The sequence below is a fragment of the Lagopus muta genome, chromosome 6, assembly GCF_023343835.1.
Source record: "Lagopus muta isolate bLagMut1 chromosome 6, bLagMut1 primary, whole genome shotgun sequence".
Classification (NCBI taxonomy): Eukaryota; Metazoa; Chordata; class Aves; order Galliformes; family Phasianidae; genus Lagopus; species Lagopus muta.
In genome coordinates, this window is record NC_064438.1 from 11,696,697 (window position 1) to 11,719,729 (window position 23,033).

Consider the following 23,033-nt stretch of genomic DNA (forward strand, 5'->3'; position numbering starts at 1 on the left):
CTATTTAGAAAATCTGAGAACTGCTCAAAAAACAAGCTTTATTCATCATTCCTTAAGCAGTGCAAGCCATTCCCATTACAAGGAATCCTACAATCTTCCCAACTCATTATAGTTGTACTCTATAAATACACTGGCATAGGGCAATTGTCCAGCATTTCCATTCCCACTTTTAAAATGAGAGGTCAAATACCATTCAGAATAGTATCTCTGATTTTGGTCACAAGCCTCACTTGCTGTTCTTTCAACACTTCGGGTAGAACTAGGAGCAAGAGTTGATTGAATGAGTGCATTCAGCAGTTAGGTAGGTATAGCTAAGAAAACCAACCTATTTTGCAGGGGCAGTTAGTATTGTGAAGTCACTTACAGTTCATCCCATTTAATCAAGTAGAAGAAGTTCTTGTATGCGCCAGCCTTCTTGGACTGAACAGGCTTGAAGAGATCTTTTCCATTATGGGTCAAAGAACAAATCAAGTAGTATTTTTCAAAACTGGACAAAGAACAAAGTAAAGTAAACAAAAAAGAACTCCATAAAGGGATGATTTTCTACAACTGGAAAATTACTTACTTGGATACCCAATCAGGAGAAATTCTATGTGCAGCAAATATTGTGAACTGGAGATGTTCTGTGGCAGTCCACGCTTCCTTGGTAGTGTTATCTTTTGGAGAAACTGCTGCAGAACTGCTGCTACATGAATTCATGTGGAGTCGCAGAAGGGCCTCAACTGCTCTTGTCAGCAGGTCTATACTCACTTTCAGAGGACTTTCAGGCTGCAGCGAGCCTAAATTGTAAGCGATCTTTAATGCATATCTTCCTTAAAATAGTAACCTTGAAGTCACTTTTAATAAAACTGAAGAACTCTACTCACCAGACGAGCTCTTGCTAGAATCATCGCCACATTTCAGGGGTACCTACACAGTAAGTCAGAGTAAATTCCAATACCAAGAAACCTACCCTTAAGAATCAACTTGATCAGAAATTATTAAACATCTGAATTAGGACCGTGTTTGTGTTCATTTAATACATCTCTTTATTCAATTGAAGTTCCTCATGATAACTGATAGTGCGACAAGTTCTACATCATGCAGAAATTATTCACCAAGTTCAAAACCTTTTGTTAGGTCACATATCTTGACATATCTTACAAGGCTCAGTACATTGGAATATTGCTCAGAGTACTCAAGCTTCTCTCAGTAGAGAGAAAACTTGGGGCTGTTAGAGATGAGAGCAGAAGCCAGTAGCTTAATTATGTATCAATTTAAGCTCAAATAGCTGTTTTGGAAAGGCATCTTTTGTAGGAGTAGTTAAGATTAAAAAAAAGTCAAACTGAGGAAGCTGAGCAGTAGGTATTGCCAATATCTGTTGTTTTTTGCTCCTTGGTCTGCTCAGATGGGAGTCTAAACATGATACAGTACTACAGCAGTGTCTGGCCTCATCAAGGACGCTGCTGAAGTCTGCAGGCGTCAAACTAATCATGGGAATTTACTCCCTTCAAGTAAGGAAGGACTTCATGCCAAATTCAACTTGTGATAAGAACTAAAACTTCTAATGAAAACTGAATTGGTAACTTAAAGGAAAACTTTGAATTCCTAAAAGCTGAGATAACTGTCACAACAAAAGAAGAACGAAAGCTCTACCTACAACTTCCATGCATTAACTGAACAACTTGTCAACATAAAGTTACGTCAGAAACTTAAAACTTTCATCTTTAAAAGAAAAAAAAAAAAGGCAGAAACTTTATATATCTTGAATTTCCCTAACCTTTCACATAAATGTTCTGCATTTCTCTGCAAGAGAACAGTTGGTAACAGCTGTATTTATTCAGTCTATGATTTTGCAAGATTTCAGCTTAGTATTACAAATACATAACTGTAGACAACAACAACAACAACAACAAAATGCAAGAAAACAGCAGAGGAATCACAATTCCTTTTAATATGGCCTGAAATAGCATTATAAGACTATTTAGCTGTTTTATTTGAACATTCTTCCCTTTAGTGACTTTTTTTTCGAGTAAGTGATATGAGACCAGCTGTGCTCAAGTTAACTGTAAGCCAATTCTATCATCAAAATCTGCACTGCTGGTAAGATTTCATTTTTGTCCATATGCTCAGAAATCCAGCGATGGGACTGCTAGTGTTTTAACATGACACTGCTTTCCCTATAAGTACTGCACAAAAAAACCCCAAAACATTATGTTAATTCTTCATCTAAGCGTTACTGCATTGATTTTAGAGGACAGCTGGATTTCCTTTGGTAATATTGAACAGCAGTTGCTGTGACCCAAAATTTGTAGTTACAGAACTAGAAAAGAGTATTTTAAAAATACCTTCAAGTTGGATTCCAAGTGATCACTACATTAACAGCAAATGAATGTTATAAAAAAAACCACTGAAACTATCAGGTAAAATAGCAATAAATATTAAAAAAAGAAAGAGAAAATATAATTCTTAATTGTTGATAGTATTTGCAACTACCAAAGACTATGAAATGTTATCCTTTGGTTTTAAAAAGCACACCTCACAATGTAATTTATAGTATGCAAGTTTACCTCTGTGTCTTTAATCCTTGGAAGATTAACAGCCCTCCGCAGCTTCTTTACAGATTCTGTTATTGCAGGAGTTTCTACACCATCCAATGTTGAACAGATTTTTCTGACAGTCTTAATCAAGTGATCCACTGCTTTATGTTGGTTCTAATAAGAAATGTAAGAAAGAACAGACTGAGGTGGTCACTACTGCAAAACACAATATTGCTTTATTACTTTTAAGAAAGAATTGCCAAGAAGATTTTATGATGGTATGCATTTCTCAATTACATTTACCTGTAGTTTAACAATGTGATTAAACAAAAAGCTGCCATACTGAAAACTTCCTTATAGCTCAGTTAGCAATGTTGTAAACATAAAGCTAGCACAGGGTGCAGCATGGTGCCCCAAGAAATACAAAGATTTTCCCTTTAGCTCAAGGCACATATTGTCTAACGAGATACTAAGCTCAAATTCCCATGTGATTTTTTTTAAAAAGCAGATTTAAAAAAAGGATATTCAAGGAGTGTGAGGAAAGAATCACACTAAAGAAAACGCTTCTCAATTTCAGTTCTTTTAAACACATGGATTCCAACTATATTTACACTATCTTCTAGTTTCTGTAACAGAACATATTTATCTTTTTGATAACCTTGAACCTACTGTTTGAAAAACACTGCTTGCAACTCTTTGCTGTGCATACTATTCAACCTAAATGGTGATTCGAAATCAAAGAATTGCAAACTGCCATCCTGAGGGTGAAAAGGAAGGGGAATTGTACACTTCAACATAACCTCCCAATATTCTCTTCAGAAAAAAAAAAAAAAAAAAAACAAAAAAAAACCCCTTAATTTAAATCCAAAGAATTATAGATTTTGTTTTAATATTAGCAGTCTTCATCTAAAATACATACGGATAATAAAAATATTTGCTTCAAAATAACATCTCTGTTTTCTTTCTGAAGGCCTGAAGTATAGCTTCTGTTCACCATCACTTATGATCACTTAGAGTAGGAGGAATTGGTGTAATATTCTCTTGCTAAGATATAAACTGATTCCCTCCACACGCACACACTCTCATGTGACCTTCATGCAAATGGATAACAAAACAGCCATTTGAATAATGAAGTTTTTGGATTGGGAGTTACCTGGCAACAATTAACTTTGCACTGGTAAGAAAATAACTCTAGAAATTGGAAGATGCTGTAAATGTTTAAGCCTGCTTTCCAAGCTGATGACTTGAAGACAACAGCTGTTCAGCATATGAAAAGCAAAATCTCCACTACTATTTTCCTCACCAGCTCTCAAATTATTACAAGGACACTAGCTTACATTTGAATGTGTCCACAGATGCAAATTCAAAGGCTACCTATGAGTCATTTACTGAAGACCTCACCCTGCTTTGCTTTGATTAACGAACTTCAGCTACTGAATATGTACTGAAAGTCACTTCAGGAAGTAAAAAAATTAAAAGCAATAATTCTTGATATTTGGACTTAGTTGTCGCCTACAAAATGCATCTCTCATCTTCAAAAAGACTCTGTAGACAGAGCAGAACATAAGTCTGAAGTGCAACCTTTTATATTTCTCACCTCAACATGTGAACAGTTAAATAAGCAATCGGAGGCAGCTGCAAGAGCAAAGTAACAAAAACATCATCATATTAAGGGGCAGTTAACATCTCACTCTTCTATAATAAGATCGCATTTGAAACTATCCTTGAGAATGTGGTTAAACATCAAGAGAACTGAAAAATCTGATGAACTAATGGTATTGAGGGAATATGTAAATAGTGGAGAGCAGCTTGTTGAGACTTGCATTCCTACAAAGTTAATAAACAGACTTAATTATAATACTTTTCATTTCCACCAAGTCTTTCATTTCAAGACTGCTCCTTATAGAAACTTTAAGAAACGTACTTCTTAAAGAAGCTATTCAAGGTTTCAGTCTCCAAGTTAAATTACCATCAGGAGTTAACCTAAGCTGGTTGTTGTGGTTTAACCTGGCAGGCAGCTCAGCATCACACTCCCATCACTCAGAGCATCAGTGTGCTATTAACACTGTTCCAGTGGAAACCAGGACATCAGAGGAGCAAAGTAGGTTATCTTCAGCTAGACTTTTGCATTAGGGAAATTACTTTATTTCACAGAAAGCTGTTTCAAGTTAGAGTGAAATACCCACTATTTTTGACTGTGGTTTTTTTAAATTAGTCCAGTTGCAGAGTAAGATGTTGTTATGCTTTGTGTAAAACTAACTTCTGTGTTCCAAACATGTGAATTCTACTATACACCTTACAGCTTAATTGTATAGACTTGGATCTGTTGGCAATGTATCATGAATAACGACAACTGACATAGTCAAGATACAGACCTTTTTCCCTAAATTCACCTTTTCCAGCATTTCTGAGGAAAAGGTTATTTTGCACCTTAGGACTGGGAAGACACACTGCCATTGCAATGATTAGGTAATTATAAGATCACAGAAAAAGCCAGAAAGAAAATTTTAAAAAGCAATCTAAAAACCAATTATTCCAAATTCACATTTGACTTCTTGTTCAGATCTCAGTTTTCCCAAGAACACCTGCAATTTCTTTTTTCCTCCAACTGCCTTATCAGTAAAAATTCCCATGCTACTTTTGATTCAGTAATAATTTGCAATGACCTTACCTCATTTTTCAGAGCTATTTCAGTTTGCTTATGATAGATATCAAGAAGCTCTTCAACAGAAGATCTGCAAGATACAGTAACTATTAAGCACATCCGTAAGAGCATTAAAATCTTGGTCAGAAATTCAGCATTAACTTGATAATGAAAAAAAACCTACATATTACCTTATATTAGGTTCTCTGAAAGGCTTCTCTACTTTGTAGAGGTGTTTGGTTAGGTCTATGGGTGTTCTGTCATCTTCTTCCTGCAGTAAAATATTATATATTGAGTATAGTTTCCAACTTCCTGTCATCTATAATAATGTTTTAGACATCTCATTGTTAATGGAATAAAAGTGGAAAGATATGAAGTTATTTCTTCAAAATTGAAAAGAAATAACAAATAGCCTCCAAAAAACGCTCACATTGAGACAGTGGAAAAGAAGAGAAACAGCTACTGAGTGTCCAACTCTGTTCCTCCCTCCCTTTCTCTTCAGTTGCCAGATATACATCTAATTTAACTCAAAAACTGTCTTCAGCTTATCTTCAACTCTGAAATCTGCTGCTTCTCTTTAAGGCCTTAAGTTTAGATAAAAAACCTGTGCACTTTTTCCAGCTGCAGTAATTGGTCTTACGACACATTATCCATGTTTCACATGCTCTTAGGAGAGGAGAACACAATTCCCAACATCATACAGATTTACTGATGGGTTAATTACAAAAGCAGATTTCATCTCAGATCCATCACCTTTAATGCAAACTCTCAAACTCTTTAAGATTAAATTGCTACTGCAGTTTAGAAGGTACTTACTGTTCGTGCCAGACCTCTGCAAATTTCAGTATGGGTCACGAGCTGCAGTTTAATTTCTGTATCCCATTTCCGACAGTTCTGAATGTATTCATGGCTTCCTACGCAGTGCTTACTGTAAAACAAATGAAAGCTATAGTTATTTACACCAAAAATATTCAGTGTTTTTCAGAGAACTCATGTGGAATATTAAAAGCAACCTACTGAGCTCAAAATAAGGAAATGGTAAATGAGTTTCCACATCATACTGCTCAATGGCGTTTTTCTTCAGTGGAAGTTTTAGCATGCTACTACAGGTACCAGCATTTTTGCTAAAGCTCTTAACTGCTATGGTTAACACCAAAACCAAACATTCTAACCCAGAAAATGAATGGGGATTTGCCACTCAATCACTTTGGAAAAAAAAAAAAATTGGATTATTAGAAGTTATCAGTAGAGTTTTTCCTGGTTATTGACATTTAAAGGACCTGAAAACTAAACCATCCATCTACAGAAATGCTCTAGAAGTCTGCATGTGAAGAAATTGTATTCCACACAACAGATAGCAGTTTAGAACAGATTTCTGGGAAGCTGTTGAGTCTGTTGCATCCCACAGGAGCTCTAAAGACTTCTGTTCTTCGTGCAAAATGTGTACCTACATTTTGAAGATTTCTACTTTCACGCATTTAATCATTAAAAATAAATTTGCCAGTAACTGTGCCATTAAAAAGTATGAAGTTAAACATGAACGAGAAAGACTTTGGCTTACTTCTGTAAAACTTCTTCTTGGCCACAGACTTTCAGGAAATAGCTGCCAATGTCCACTTCATTCAAGTCATCATGCACCCAGCAAAGTGCCTGCATTATTATAAGCTCAACAGGAGAGCTCACTGTTTAAAGAAATGACATCTAGAAGTTAAATATAGGTGTATTGCAAATGATGCTAAACATATTTAGAGTAGTTTGGGTACAGAGTAGCCATTTTTCAAGAAGTACAAAACCACTTAACTCACTATATATTTTGCAGGAGGTTTTACACAAGAAAAGCATTTAAATTTATTTTTAATAAGATTGTCTTAAACAACAAAGATGACAAATGATTAAATGACTCTAGAGTGCTCTGAAGTTCAAAAACCATTATCTTAAAAGTTGATGACAGAACTTCTGTATTTGTGTTACTTTTGAGGAAATTAAAGCCCACTGCAACAGAGAGAAATTGTACTGGAAATCTTTTCCCTTTTAATTTATCTAGAGCAGCTTTCACAATGAGATCAGATCAATGATCTTAGCAAGCATTATCAAGCTTTTGCAAAATACAACTCTTAACTACCAAAGCTTTTTTGTCAGGTATCAAATGTTTTGAAAGTCAATTTTCCTTTCTAACCAACAAACGCATAGCAAAAGAAATAACCTCAGTCAAGCCTCACATTCACTCTCCTACAGGCACCAGCTGTTGCTGCAGAAAGAGAAGACAGATGTTTTAACACAGAAAGCTTATTTAAAAAACATTCCTTATGCCTCCCTACCTACTTTCTGATTGCCTTTGAATCATCTGCCAATGATGTCAAAGTTCCTCAAAGTTCCCTAAAAAAACACTATACAGAAGCATTTATTTTATTTCAGCAGTACCCTCAGAGTTTTCTTTTTTTCCCATTGACCTAATCTTAATTTTCTTACTCATAAGAGATGCTACTACTATGCTGGATACACAGGTAAATTCAAACCATATTTTCTGTAAGAAAACAAGTGCTTCATCTCACTATCAGATGACTTACTATAAGCACAATGGTATTTGGTGAATGAAGAATGAGTATAGCTTGACAACAAGTAACAGTAAGTATGAACTCAGAACAGCAGAAAATATGGTGAATGATGGAATAAAAAGGTGCAGCGACAGCTTATGTGCTGTACTCAGGCTCTGTTTAAGGTCTCTGCTTAAGGTCTGTCAGTGTTGTGAAGCATTACAAACTAACTGGAGACGTTACCACCTTTTTACCCCCTCTATCTTATTGAAAGCGGCTCATTTCTTTCTGACACGACTGCTCAAGTAGACTTGTACTTCCCTATAAAGTCTAATACACAGATCAAAAGGTACACCCAAATGAACTCGGCAGTTGGCCTGTTTCCCTCCCTCTACACACTGAGCCATAAGGACAGTGAAAAGCTACAGTTCCATCTGAGCAGGACTGAAAGCCATAATGAAGCTACTCCAGCATTAGGAAGCTAAAATATGCAAGAATTTACCAAGAAAAGGTGGACTTAGAGAAAGAGGGCAACTTTAAATACACCTATGTCTAGTAACAGTATATGCTACAGTGCTTGTAGATGCCTACAAATGCTAGGGATGAAAGATTTGAAGTTTATTGGTGATGTCTCAGAATGAGAAAAAAAGGATGTGAGCAGACAGTACAAAGAATGAGGCACGAGTGAGGCTAGGAATAAACCACGTTCCAAGGTTTCACTAATTTCTAGAAACAAAGGGCCACAGCTATAACAATTCTTTACATTACTAAAACTTTTTGTAGGAAAGGATTAAGCCTGTAATATTAGTGAAGAGCAAACGTACAGATAAACAGCATAAGCCCTTCCTAGGCTACACTTAACAGAGGAGTATTAAATCAAAGCACAATAACTGTAAGGTTCCGCAGATTAACATTAAATGAAAATATTTATGCATTAGGAGCTTGTTTTTCAGTACAGCTTCTAGGTCAAGGGAATAGTAGAGCAATTTCATATCTTCTGAGAACAACCAGTTCTAAGGGGTCTATGCTTCCCAACAGAGGTGTATGATAAGAAGGGCTGCAGCACAGACCTACTGCCAGGTGACCTGGCCTGGGAATGGGAGCTTTCACCAAGCCTAAGAGATTACAGCAATGTACAGACTAAGCTGTAAGCTGCTCCTGAGGTAATTTATTATCAGCAGCACTTATTTAATCACCAAGAACTGACATAAGTTGATGGCATCCAAAGTTACAGCCTTAATACAGACAGGCTGTGCAGTGTTGACTGCAAATATGAATTTATGTCCAAGGACAAGGCAAGCCTCTAAATTCCATCCCGAACTAATATGCCTCATTACCCACAAACTGGGCCAGCTAGCTGAAGTACAGCAAGCCAGCATCATTTTGATACATGTAGACAAGCATACATTGATCTCATGATAGCTAGAATAATTTCAGCATTTATTCTTACTTCCCAACAGCAATTTGTCTGTATTTTCAGGTAATCTGAAATAGCTTTAAGTATCCTAGCAAACGTTTGAATAAAAAAATTGATGAAAGTTCTGAATCTGTTTCCCCTCCCTTCTCTCCCAATTATCATAAAGTAGGTCAAACTTTTGAAAAGCTGTATTAATATTCCCAGCTGTGGATAGAACAGCACTTCTAGCTTGTTTGGTTTTCTTTTTTGAAAACTGTTCCAATTTGTCAGCTTCTAAGTATTTTCTGATGGAGTCAGTGACCCACATTTAGGTTCTTCCTTCAGCTACCTTTCCACATCCCCCGCAAGCAATCCCTGTAACCAATACCTGGGATTACAAGACTTTAAAAAGCCACTGGCCTACACCAAGTATGCAGTCTCAATCCGCCATTCTAAGCCTTACAAGCAAATTCCAGTTTAAAAAGTAGAAACATACCATCACATGTAAAAGTTACTGGCTGCTGGAATCCTTTGATTTCTATAGAAACCTTGATACTGGCACTCTCCCCAGTTATATTTCTTTGCAGCATGATTGGACTCAGCACAAAGCCTGGATTTGATTGCTGATTGGTATAAGGAAACTTGGTCCTCAATCTGTAAATAGAAAAAGTTCATGAAGCATTGCAATGGATAAGTTTATGACTAAAGCAAAAGAACACAGTAATAACCACAAGCCAGAGCAGTAAAGAACACTTACTGCTCCTACCTAAACCATGTATACAAAAGCATTCTATTTTTTCTACTCTCAACAGAACACTGCCCACAATAATCATACAATAGTAGGTAGAGGAATCATACAAAAGTAGGTAGGAAAAAGAACTAGATTATAGTTAGGCACGTTTTCCATGTAGCTTACAGGATAAAAGCTAATTCACAACATTTGCCTGCAATTGAGTTAGAACACAAAGTAAATTCTTCTGTGTACAACAGACTACCAAACTCTTTGCATGTTTGAACTTGTGGATGTCTAATCTGAATTTCTGAGCAGCATCTAAACTCTGGAAGTTGAGAGAGGCTTGAATTAAGGTAAGGCTTTTCTTTAGGATACAAACATTATTAAACATGTTTACCTAGTAAGAAATACAGTCCTCTGATAACCTGCTTTTCACTTTCTACTATTTAACATGGACAAAAGAATTTAACTATCCATTAATGTTAAAGCAGCATTATAGGAGATTATGAGCAGAAGTCATCTATAACAATCACCTATCTCATTTTCTTGCCTCCTGACAAGAGTGTGAGTGAGGGGAAAAAAAAAAGGATCCCTTTATTTATGCAGCCATAAGTTTAGAAATATTTTAAGTGCTGGGTCTTGAGAAAGGGCAGCAATTAAACGTAACTAGAAACTGTTCTAACAAGCCTGGTTTATTTTGAAATATTTGTCAGTGTTGTCAGCAAACTGTATGTGACTTCTCATTGCTTTTACACTCCTGTTTTACAAAGCACTTAACCAACAAATTCAAAGAACTCTAATTTCCCATTTTTTTACTGGATTTTGAATGGGTGAGGCATGACTCCTAGTTTGTCTTTCTCTAGGAAGAAAACAAAGATGCGACTCATTAAATTGCAGCAGTAAGTAAAATTAACAGAAGGAACACCAAGTTATCAAGTTCCATCTCCTTTGGTTCCATGCGTAAGAAATTTCACCACCTGAGCAAAGCAGGAAGAACACAGGGGATTTTGTCTGTTCTTGCTAGCTTTTTTTCTACAGAGTTCCAGTGGTAGAAGTGATATAAAAGAGCATTTAAGGTTTAGAAAGACAAATGAGTGATGGGATTTGCCAAAGCCTATCAGTTAAGATAAAGACTGAGTTATTTCAAAAGAATTTGTACTGAAAAACAGAAGGAGATAAAGACATAATGAAGATACAGAAAATACTCTAAGGTTAGAAATAAAAAGCTTTGCAAAACCAGGAAAAAAACAGTGAGAGGAAAGTGACTAAGGAAAGTCACAGGATCAGAAGAATAAAAAGGAGACTTCATACTACTGAACACTCTCAGGATTTTGTTACATTTTTGAAAAATCACAATAAAAAACAAGAAAAACTGGGATAACCAAAGGGAAAAATACATACAAAAAGTCTACTTCATCAAGCAAAAAAAAAAACTAGCAGCAGTCCTCCTGACTATGTGTGTTTCCAATATAAAAGTAGTAATGATTCTTCTTCTGAACGCTACTTCCAGTAATTTCTTACTTTGTAACTGCTTGAGAAAAAGCTGACAGTTCTTGATTCTGCCCTTCAATTTCTTGGAGAAGCACATTTTCTGTCAGCGTGCCAGTGGTCCCATTGTCTTTCTGCAACTCAAAGATAATACAGTATTTAAATAGCTGCAAACATTCCTGGAGCCTACAAAGCCACATGCAGTACACAGAATTTCAGACAACTGAGTTCTATTATCAGTTTTATATCTATTTATATAAGGGGAAACATGTGCATCACTACCGAGTTGAAAAATAAAGATTCATTGAAACAAAGACTTCTTCAAAGAAAGCAATTTATTTATCTGACAGTATCAATGTTAGTTAAGAATAAGCTACAAGTGTAACAGCTCCTGGGCTCTCAGCAGTGAGCAATGACATCGGGCATTTGGCCAGATTCTGCTGAACATGATGAGGAGAGCAAATTGCTTTTTTTCTTCCACTTCTGCCATTCAGCCTTCAGTATGGAGCCCCACAAAGAACCATTACACATCAAATCTAACCATGACTAGCTTCACCTACAAAGCAGGACAAGATAAACTGCATACTTAAAGCAGCATTCAGAATGCAAACTCAGAAGAAATCTCATGGTAACAAATTCGTGCTGTTTTGATCTCTTATGTCCCCAGCACTCCCCACACACCCATGAATGCAAACCATCTTCCCTTAAAGTATCCAGCCCAAAAACAATTCCTAAAAGTGATCTGCATTTTGAAAAAAAATAAACCCTGTAGCAAACAGAGCTTTCTTGTTGTTTTTACAAGTGCAATAGCTTTGAATACAACCTTGTTTCTGATCCAATTCACATACATACAATACACAAAATAGCCATACAGATGCCAGCACGAGCTGGAACAGGCAGCAGGGTTGAGGTAGAGCTAACCACTCACAGCCCAGCAGTCAGCAGCAGCTTGAAGCACTCGTGGAACTCCAGGCAACTGCTCCACAGAATAAGCTGATCCTAAGGAATCCTAGGAGCATGGCACACTTAGAGGATGATGCCTTCCAACCAATTCTTCTGCATGCAGAGCTTTTGCAATGCTTACAGAAACGTTACAGAAATCCAACCAGAAGTCCAGAAAGAAAGCAGATCATGCTATTGTTTTTCTGAAAATCGTCGTAATCATTTCTTCATAAAGATAAAAGAAATAGAGAACTACTTAACCAGAATGTGGGTTGTTTGTTACTAGCTGACAAAATGAGCTGAGCATCTCATTTCATTAGATTGTGCCAGGTACAACCTGACAACGTTGGCAACTCAGACTGAAGGAGTCAAATGTGAAACAAACGCAGAGTTAAGATCTTTTTTCTTTCAGTGCTCATTTTAATTAAATTACAATGATTAAGTATTACACCATTAACTTTGAAGGGAAAATATATATGCACCCAATGTTTGTAATCTGAAGTGCATTTAAATCTACTTATTGCAGCTAAAATGTCAGTTTTGTGAACACTGATCAGTTCAAAGGGATAAATCCTTTGCAGCTGGGGATTATGGGGATTAGCCACAGGAAGTTGGGAAGCCACAAGACCCAGAAAGAGACTCATGAACAGGTATGCAGGTATGATACCTTAAGCTCAGAAAGCTTCATTCTAACCTCTCAGACAAGTTCTATCAAACAAAAACACTTCTGATCACATAAAACCTGCTGCCAAGCCTGCGTTATTGTTTCTACAACATGAATTCTTTAAACAGTTACACAATAGCAACAAGGAAAAGGGAAGCTAGCAAACAAAGCGAAAGGTGAACACCTTTGATAAGGAGTCAACCAACTGCTGGTCAGAACTGGCCACAAAACTCCCTTGTTACACTGTGTGACAAGTTACAAATAACAAGATTTGCAGGTTAGTTGGCTGCTGAACCCAGACAAGTGTAGGGAACTACAAGGCAGTTGCTCACCCTGGCTAAGCTTGCCTGTGTACAATATGTTCTAACACAACCAGCCAAGAAAAAAAGGTTTATTTGGTTATCCATAGTCGTTCTGAGAGTCACATTTGAATGAGAAGAAAAACTGGAGGCTATTACAGATTTGTTTTGTTGGGAATTACCTCCTAGCATGACATCAAGAACATGAAATACCTACTTGTTTTTCTTAAGTTACATTTCACTACTTAGATTTGATCATTTTTCAGAAGATAATTTCAAGAGGACAAGCTCTAATGAACTAAGAATTTGTTTAACACACACTGGACTAATTAGGTGATCGATGAGGTCCTTAGGCTACAAGCAAGATCTGAATTTCTTTACCTTCTAGATGAGCCAATTTAAGAGGTGTAAGAACTTGCAGTCACAGGAAATAACTTGTAAGGAAGGCACTTCAGGCCAAAACAAATAAACAGCTGTCTGAGAAAAATGCCTCATTTCAGCACAGCCTACAAAAATAGAAGTGGTCTGCAAATACAACTTCTCTCAAGGTTTGATACAAGCTGTTCAGTGCACTACCAAAAGTCAAACTGAATTGGACCCCACAAGAATATGAAGTCAAAAGATTTCAGCTTCAACTTCTAGAGAAGACAGCATCTAAAATAGGACATAATGACTTTGCCTCCACTTTTAGAAAGGAGAGATGAACACTGAAGCATTTAAAGGGGATGCATGGATACTTTACTGAATACGAAATAGAACTCAAATCCTTCTATTGATTCAAGGGATTAAAAATAACATTACGGAACCAAAATTATCACAGGAAACTCTTACTAATGGTTCTGGCTGGAGGAGTAGTGAACTATAAGGTGATTCAGAAAAAAAGTGATTCATACTAGTAAGGTGCAAGACTTCAGGAAATACTTTGAAGGAAATGTACTGCTGGAGGTCAGTGGGATAAAGTACAAGAAAATTGCCAAAATTAAGGGCAAAATAGCTCAAATTCATACTATGCATGTTGAAATGTTATTTACAGAAGAAAAAGTAAGTATGCACAGGACAAGCAAAAGCAACATGTTGAGTGGAAGTATCTCAATCTAAGAGACTCATGCTTAGACAAGAAGCAGAAACATCCCAGCTTTGGAATCTCAGGTAGGTTTATAATAGAGGCTAGAACTGGAATATTACACCAAAAGCAGGAACACAGGTAGGAAGGAAATCACAAGCTTGCAGTTGGGCATCCACTGCCATAAACCAAGAACCTGTCTGAAAAAGATGGTGAAAAAGATTCAAATACATTAACTGATCACAGGATCAACATTTGCTGATGTGATGTCATCATGAATAAAGCAAATACAATAAAGATATATGAAGCAGAAGGCCTCCCCTTGTTAGGAGTTTATTCATGTCCCTGCATAAAGCACGTGGTATATATGCTCTCATACACAGAATTAAGATTTTCGTAAGTCATCTTCAACATCAAAATCATTCTTTAATAGCTGCTGTTTCATCCTATTAAGAAAACTGGCCAAGAACTGGTTAGGAATGCATTTCTAATGAAACTCAGAGGACTAACAACAACAGTGAGGGGCTGTAATAGCCTTTAAATGGGAGGTGGCAAGAGTTAAAAAATAAAGCACTGAAGGCAGAGTCTAAGCATTTTATGAGCTGGGTAGTTTTCTGCAAATCGCATGGGAATGGACCTATGAGCAAGTAAGACCCTTCTAGATTCTGATTCTTGACAGAATCCTGGAATTCACAGAGAAAAGAGATTGCATTCAGCAACAATCAGGCTCCACACACAGCACATCAGAAGCACCAACCAGTACAAACTGTCAGTAGTAACACTGCAACCAACTAAACATCACTGGAAGACAGACAATGCACACCACTGGATAAAATGACAAAGTGAAGAAGCAAACTGCTGAAGAGCCCGAATTTACCTGCCTCTCCAGACAAACACTAGCGAATAACTGAGCTCAGATTTCACAGCTTAACACTGGAAAGAGGAACAGGAAAAAAAAAAAAAAAAGAAGTTAGATCCAAGATCTTCACATACTATTTTAAAAATAATGATGCAGAAGAAGAAAAGCAAAGGATTTTTTTTTTCCTCTAAGGTTTTTTTTTGTTTCTTCTTCCTAGGCTTTCGAGTAGATGTGTGCCAGAACACTGACAACTAGTCTAGAAAAACAGGAAATACTCCAAAGCAGTGGCCAGAAATTCTACCTTAATGGAAATTCAGACATAAAGAATCAGCCTTACAAATATTCCTTTCCTTGGGGGGTGGGGATGAAATAGTCCAGTTCAGGCTGGGGACTGAGGAATTAAGGAGCAATTTGGAAAGCACCCTTGATAGGTAATAGTTACTTTTAAAGCTTGTCCCTCCTCTGTTAAAAACACCTAGAAAGACAATAAATCAGATTTGAAACAGTGCAATTCTAAGTCTCCAAGGTGAACAAATCTTTTAATCCCTGCCTCCAGCCAGTCTCTACAAATGTCATTTTCCTGCCACTACCATCCTTGCCAGGGTGTGGATTTTTCCACTGAAAACTTCTCCAGCCTCTGTACTCTATCAAAAAATATATATTTTTTTAAATGCACAGATCTTCATATTTACTTCATAGTGAAGGGACTGATGTTTTCTAAAGATACATCTTTCAGGAATATAAAGAGGAATTTAAAAATATAGGAAAAGCTAAATAATCAACCCTCACTTCCCAGATTTCTACTGGGCAAGGGCAGGGTGTACTTCTGGAGGCATAATTACCTGGACAATACGGCCAATAAAGTCATGATCACATGCTGTACAGTTTAGTTTCCACAGAAACTATGCTTTGTGTCCAAAAAGATGAGCATCATAACTTGAGGGTCCGCTGATACTTTTGTCTTGAACTTCTATTGAAAGATGTTGTGGTCCTAGAGCAGAGATGAGCCTTTTGCTCTGCACCCGAGGCAACTAACATTCCACAAAGATGGTTTTCTAGCACACAAATACAGAGTTTCTGACCTATCAACACCCACAAAGAATCCCACCTTCAAGAACTGCATATTTATCTACAAGTTTTGGTTACCATATTTTTAGCATCCCTCCATTAAACAGAGTGGAGGAATGGTCTACAAAAGAGAATTAACAGTGATCCTGTGCAAGGGAAAGCAGAAAATGGTTTTGACTACAGCACCTTTTTTTCTTTAAGAAAAACAAAGCAGACAGGTTGAAATATAAGGTGAAAACACCACTTTTCTGAGTCTGAGATAGAGCCTGCTCAAGATGAAAGCTGTCAACATCTACCTCGCCACCTTTACTTTGCAGCCTTGTTTGATTTCCTCAGGAGTTTAAGTATTTATTAATATGGTTTAAATACTTCATTGATGTAAAGGTTATTTTCATTTCTCTTCTGTAACATGTGGGAAAACTGCAGTTTCCTTGGTAAATTTGGAAAGATAACAGAGTAGTATTTACTTTAGGATTTCGTTCAGTACTAATGCTCAAGTTTTTAAAACATCACTGAAGCACGCATATGTCAGTAACATCACATTGCCTGGACAAGTCAGATAGTATTTCACAAACAGATGTTAAAGTGTCCTTAAATACTGTGACTAATCATTATCCTTATAGCACTACTTAAAAATATTGATTTACACACCTGTGATGTTTGGCCTTGTAGCTTCCCAAGCTGAGCTGTGCGCATGTTTAAGGACTGGCTCCTTGTAACGGTTGCTCCAGAAGATTTCCCATTTAGTTTTCTTTCCAGATGACAAGTTACTAACAGCTTCTCTTCTAACAGCACAGCATCCCACGGATCTTCGGCTGTCATACCTGATGCTAGCTCTCCGTGATCCTCTGCGTTATACAAAGTCTCCACACTATCCACTTTTGGTTTACTGAGGGGATCCAAATCTAACCAGTCAAATTTACTGATGTCTCTGCATTTTTCTGAGGCTGGTAGGCTGGAAACTGCAGACTTTATAGCAGTCATCTCTAGGTCTGTGCTTGACTTCCCATTTCTCAGAAATTCTGAGGTGCTTGCAATTTTGTCAAATACTTTTGCCAATTCTGGTGTAAGTACTGGAGGATATATAGGTAGGCTTCCTTGTGGATGGAAAGGTGTAGTAGCTGCCAGTGGATATGAAATGTATTGCGACTGCCTTGGAAGACCAAAATAAATAGGTTCTCTAGAGTGATAAGAGGACATACTCGGATGGAATCCATTCTGAAATACGCCAGTCTGTTTTATATAAGAAGCTGAGGGGTAAATAGGAGGTAAAGTGCATGTCACAGGTGCTGGTATCCCAGGTGTCCACTGTCCTCTCTGACCAGTAGGCCCAATATAAAATTGTGAAGACAGAGATGGGGTCAAAATAGGAGTTACTGGTAATGCAGGTACTTTACTAGATTCAAAACTGTCATCCAGCAGCAGTTTCTCCAGTTCAGCACGAGTAAGCTTCTCTATGTCAATGGTACTTAGTTTATCTTCCATTCTCTTGGCATCAGACTCAGGAAACACCATGAGATCATGGTCGTGTTTGCTATGTGTCTGTGTTTTTTGCCCAGTGCTGCTTAAAGAACGAGAAGTTTGTTTATTACCAGCTATACCTCTTTCTTTCTGCATCTTAGCTAATGCCTCAGCTTCCATCTGCAGTGCCTCCTCTTTGTCCACGTCTTTTGACCTTGCAGTTGCCAAAGAAGGTGATGAGCGCTGTTTAAATCCATTGCTACTGGATAACTGGGCCATACCGTGAGGGCAAATGTCCATTTAACGAAGCAACAAGTCCCTCCTACTGCTAGGTTACCTTTGGCTTCAGAATAGGTTCAGCAGCTCTGGAAAAGAAATGAAACATTAGAAAAAGCATAAAAGAAATTATATGCAAAGAAGTACTAAGCCGCATACCACCAAATTACAAGGTTGCACACATCCTTCAGAAACTTGGAGCATAAATGTTTAAAGACATCACTTTTTTTTTTTAAACACAACTTAAGAGAAGTCACAGAATTACATTCACAGGCTAAGCATTCCACAAGACCCATTTACTTCTCTTATTGGTACTTACAGGTAGGTAGAGTAAGTGCTTTGTTTACATTTGTGCCACTAAACCTCAGACTGAAAAAGATGCATTTGGGTACTTAATCAACTTCAGATTTGAAGCAATTCTGCACTCTTAATCAGTTTCCATTTCAGAGGGAAAAAAAAAGACTGTTCTGATTTTTTTTTTTCCTGAATACTGTAAATTCCAGCATTGGTAAAGCACACAATCTAGAGGCCTCTCAGTTTACTTCAACATACATTGGAGAAATGACAGGCCTAGCAAATTGACAACTACACCACGATTATGACGGCCATAAAGAAAGGAATAAAAAAAGACCGAACGGCTGAAGAACCTCACTTCCTTTGGATTTGACTTTACCCACCTAAGCACAGAATTTGCACTTAGAAAATGTCATTTTGTGGACAAGCGAGACAGATTATTCAAGTACAGCTGTCATTAATTCTTTTAACAGCTCCTTAAAAGAAGTGTCATTCACTTATGTAAGGGAAGAAACTCTGGAAGGTTACTTTTCACAAGGCCATTGCCAAGAAAATGACATCTTGCATTCCTCCAATTCCAATCTTGTGCTTGGTGCTATTATGCTGCTTCCTGCATGCACCACAATATCTATGCCTCTGTATTAAGATAATTTTACAACAGGTCACCAGAAGAACCATCTGGTTCTCAGTATTATTTCTACAGCTTTTAAACACAGTTGGGATAGAGTTGACTCCAGGAGATAAGCTGTCTTCCAGCAACAGCTAGCTGCATATCAAGTAGCAAGATAAAAATCGTGAATAATGAGTTTCTGCTAGGAGGGTTATGTAAACAGCAATCCTCATTCAAACACTGAACTAAATGTGCCCTTTGGAGGTAAATCATCATGGGTTTAAATCGTGCAGTAATTTACAAATAATTAAAAAAAGTATCTGCATGAAATAATATATAATAAATGTTATAATTATTAAATATATAGATACTGTCTTCTATCCACACCAATCAGACATTCTTTTCCTCCTTGAATCAGACCAGAGATATGTGGCTTCAGACAAACTGACTGTACTTCTGTCGACTGGCCACAGACAGCAAAATTCTTAACAGATTTCAAACAGATTCTTTAAATTCCTGAAGACTCTGGCCAACTTTTTGTTTGATCTACTTCATTTCAACGCCTATAGTACGAAGGATAGACATCTTTATAAAAGATTCTATATTTCAGATAAGACTGAAAACAAACTCAGGTCAAATCACTCAAAAATCAAGATTAAACCAGAACTGATTGTAGGTACCAAAAGACTTCAAGGAAAAGTAGCTTTTTTTTTTTCCCCCCTCTACTACCAGATCTTCCCCCTTCTTCAATTTTAAACAAAGCCTGTTTCAGTAAGAAGTCAACAATTTTTAAAACATCTCAGCCTGTATCAAAAAGTAGACAAACAAACGAAATGATATTTGTATCTGTAATGCCCACAACATGCTCCTAGGTCAAGTGATTTCCCTTAGGAAATAGGAATATTTTTAGTGCAAAGCACTGAAAGGCATACCTCAAACTGAACAGTTGCCCTGGCAGCTCAAGAATACAATGCTTTTCTGACCTCAGTTGGACTAAATCCCACAGTACTATCAGACAACTCAGTTGCTTACCATCTACTTATTAAATTAAAATTAAAAGCTACCATAATCCTTCCACATCAATGTGTTATACCCCTTAGATATAAGTTAGGAGAGGAAAGGTTTATTCTAGCTTTAAAAGGAACCCTCTACTGTTTTAAACAAGAGAATTCCCAAAACACAGAGCTACCGCCTAGTATAAGAAAAAGAGAAAAACAAAACAAAGCAGCTATGCAAGCTAGCTAAAGAATTAAGTTTACTCAGACCATGAATACTAGCAAATGTAACTTCCCTATTAAAACCTAAAACTCAACTTTTTAATAGCTCTCTTAGAAAGCGTTAAGGCCACAGTGTACAACATATCTCAAAATCACACTGTGCTCAAGAAACATTTCACGTTTTTGAAGTTTCTGCTCTCTTTTGTGTATTTCAGAAAAGTGCTGATGAACAGAGACTGAAACAGTGACTGACCAACATAGTTAAGAAAAAAAACCAAAAACTGAAAATCACACAACTGAAGTCCTGGATAATAAAGTCTTGAAGAGGAGTTTTAGTAGTGACTCATAAATCCACTCCATGAAATAGAATTCATTCCTTGCCAGTGCAGGGGAAATCTATGGTAAAAAGCAGACACCAGATCCATTCCCTCACTGAATTAGGCTGCACAGTTAGAATCACACAGTCAGAATTGCCTGGGTTGCAAAGGACCACAATGATCAACAAGTTTCAACCCCTCTATGTACAGGGTCACCAACCACCAGACCAGGCTGCCCAGAGCCAAATCCAGCCGACTCATCACAGCCAGAACTATTGCCTCTAAAAAGAAGTCTTGTCCCACCTGCTGCCCATTGGTACAGCTGAGTGCTGAATGAACCAGGGAACTCATGAGGAACACAGTGCTGCTGAGCTACTCTACCATCAGGGCACGTCCCAGCCTGGATTACAGCACAGCTGCAGCCTTCAGCAACGTTCACTTAGTTACTATCCTCCTGCTAACACAACTCTCTCTCCATCTTCTTTTCAAGATGTATTTTGTAGAAGGTCTAAGCCCACTAGCTACAGACAACATTCAAATGAGAAGCCTAATATGCTTTGCACCAGCTACTCAGACTGTCTGGATATCTAGGCAGGATTTAATCTCTTCATTAGCTCCCAGCTGGCTAAGATTCCAATGTCAAATTTTCAGAAGCAAGAACACCCTGTTCTTCCCAGTTTATGAAGTTCTCGTAGTAATTCCTACCTGGCTTTTCCAAGGAGCAGCAGCACGGAGTGCCTAAGGATTCTCAACAGCAGCTGGATCTTCTCCATGCATTTTATACAAACAAATGGAAATATGATCACACCTGCTAAGACAGCTGAGAACTATTTGGACAATAACTTTGAATGTTATCAGTGCATTCTGGTGCTCACTGATAACAACAGCAGTGAGAACAAGTGATTTTTCTAAAGGAGAAAAGACATAGAGATTACATGGCCTTCAAAGTAACCATATATAAACCAAAGAACAATAACTTGGGCTCCTTAAGATCTAGGAAGCCTTATTTTTCTACTGAAATGAACAGCTTTGATCTCTGTGCTCACCAAGTAGCCTCCCTCTCTCAAGAAGCTTCTGTTTCAGCAAGCCATGCCCACAGGTAAAGGTTCACTGCTCTGTGCTCAAACACAGTTTGTATTTAAGTCCTGTCCTCCAACACTTCTAAGACATGTATAAATTTGCCTGCAGTTTTTAATTTTCAACTGTTGAAAAACATCTGATAACTTTACAATACCTTTTGCAAAACCTCATCCTGCATGCCAGTTTTAAACAGTACATTTACATGAGAGAAGATCAGAAGCTCCCTAGACATAAAGGTTACTAAAGAAAAGGCAAGCCTACCTTCTAATGTTAACTACACTGCAGCAGCCAACATTTTCACTTAAAAAGACAAGCTCCACTTTGAACTTCTGAATTTCCAGCCACCTAAACTCAAAGGCAGACTGCTAGCAATATTTAAACTTCTTCACCATCTACAAAGAGAAGGGACAAAGTAAGGAACTACCCAAGCACTCAGAAGGTTTCAGTTCTAACTACAGATGCAGGAAAAAGAGCAACCAGAACCATTAGGGGCAGTACTTTGGGAAATCAGCAGACCTCTGCAACAGCTGAAGGCATATACAGGACTAAAAGGAATATCTTTGAAGCTAGGATCGTTCTCTTCGACTATCTCACACTAAGCTAAGCAACAACTTAGAAACAAATTTTTCAGCAGTTGATCTGATCACCTTCAAAGGCACGTTTCTCTTCCCAAATCCGTAAAGAATCAGACAAACACTTCAAATACAATATTTTCTGAGTATTTGATCAGACGCGGTAGGGCAGAAACCCACAGACCTCTTCCTCTGACTCCAGCCATGCAGTTTCCCTGAACGTAGCACTTCCTTGGTGGTATTTTAGAACACACACATTTAAATGCATTCAGACATTTAGAGTGTGAAATTCTCTTACTCAGTCAAGTATCTGTGTATTGCCATGTCATTTTATTTAATAGAGCAATGCTCATTACTCAGAATTTCAAAGGAGCCAAGTGCTCCTTTTAAGAGATAGGCAGGAAGATGTCTGGCAATCTCCTTCAGATCAAAGCCTCTACACAGGATTGAAATTAATTTCAAGAACATCTTCATTTTCAGAGGCTTACATAAAAATGAAACGTATCTACATACGCATTGCTTCAACATTCATACTGAACCATGAAGCTGTTTTTGCTAATGAGAAATGTACAGACTTTTAGAAAGAACGAACATACAGGACATTACATCTCTGCCACGACAGAGACTAATTCAATAGGTTTCCTATCTAAATGAACAGGGAATGTCTTTATCAGAAACAAATCCCGCCACTTCAAGCAGAGGTAATCTCACCATCTGCTCATGGACACGTTACTCCTCCACTTAAGCCGAGCTGCACAAACATTTTCTTCTCAAAAAGCAAAAGCATGACAATAAGGCTTTTAGCATTCTATTTATAGCTTGTTCCAGTGATAAAGAAGCACAGAGTTCATACTATTTGTACTTCATTCTTCAGAAACACGTTACAGCTATCGCACATGGGTGCACAAACTCCTTGGAGTTCCAGCACTAAATACAGAAGCAATGATAACATGTCAGACCACTTCCTGCCTTCCTTATAAAGCCTTCAAGCAGAGCT

The 23,033-nt window shown here is 37.5% G+C and overlaps 1 protein-coding gene across 4 annotated transcripts in view; it reads right to left on the reverse strand.

Annotated features, from left to right (window-relative positions):
• The window catches only part of PIK3C2A (phosphatidylinositol-4-phosphate 3-kinase catalytic subunit type 2 alpha), a 60,816-nt gene that overhangs the window by 18,854 nt on the left and 18,929 nt on the right, over nt 1-23,033 (reverse strand). For 2 of the 4 annotated variants that reach the window (XM_048947771.1, XM_048947770.1), the window contains exons 2-12: nt 16,861-18,035; nt 11,348-11,454; nt 9,590-9,747; nt 6,725-6,845; nt 5,980-6,091; nt 5,355-5,434; nt 5,191-5,254; nt 2,550-2,693; nt 867-909; nt 566-779; nt 365-487 (exon numbers count right to left, since the gene is read on the reverse strand). In XM_048947771.1, the coding sequence (XP_048803728.1) occupies nt 365-487; nt 566-779; nt 867-909; nt 2,550-2,693; nt 5,191-5,254; nt 5,355-5,434; nt 5,980-6,091; nt 6,725-6,845; nt 9,590-9,747; nt 11,348-11,454; nt 16,861-17,970 (2,276 nt within the window). In that variant the 5' untranslated portion in view covers nt 17,971-18,035. Of the gene's footprint in view, nt 1-364; nt 488-565; nt 780-866; nt 910-2,549; nt 2,694-5,190; nt 5,255-5,354; nt 5,435-5,979; nt 6,092-6,724; nt 6,846-9,589; nt 9,748-11,347; nt 11,455-16,860; nt 18,036-21,089; nt 21,148-23,033 lie in introns of those variants that run through there. The other 2 variants (XM_048947773.1, XM_048947774.1) reach the window with 2 other exon arrangements.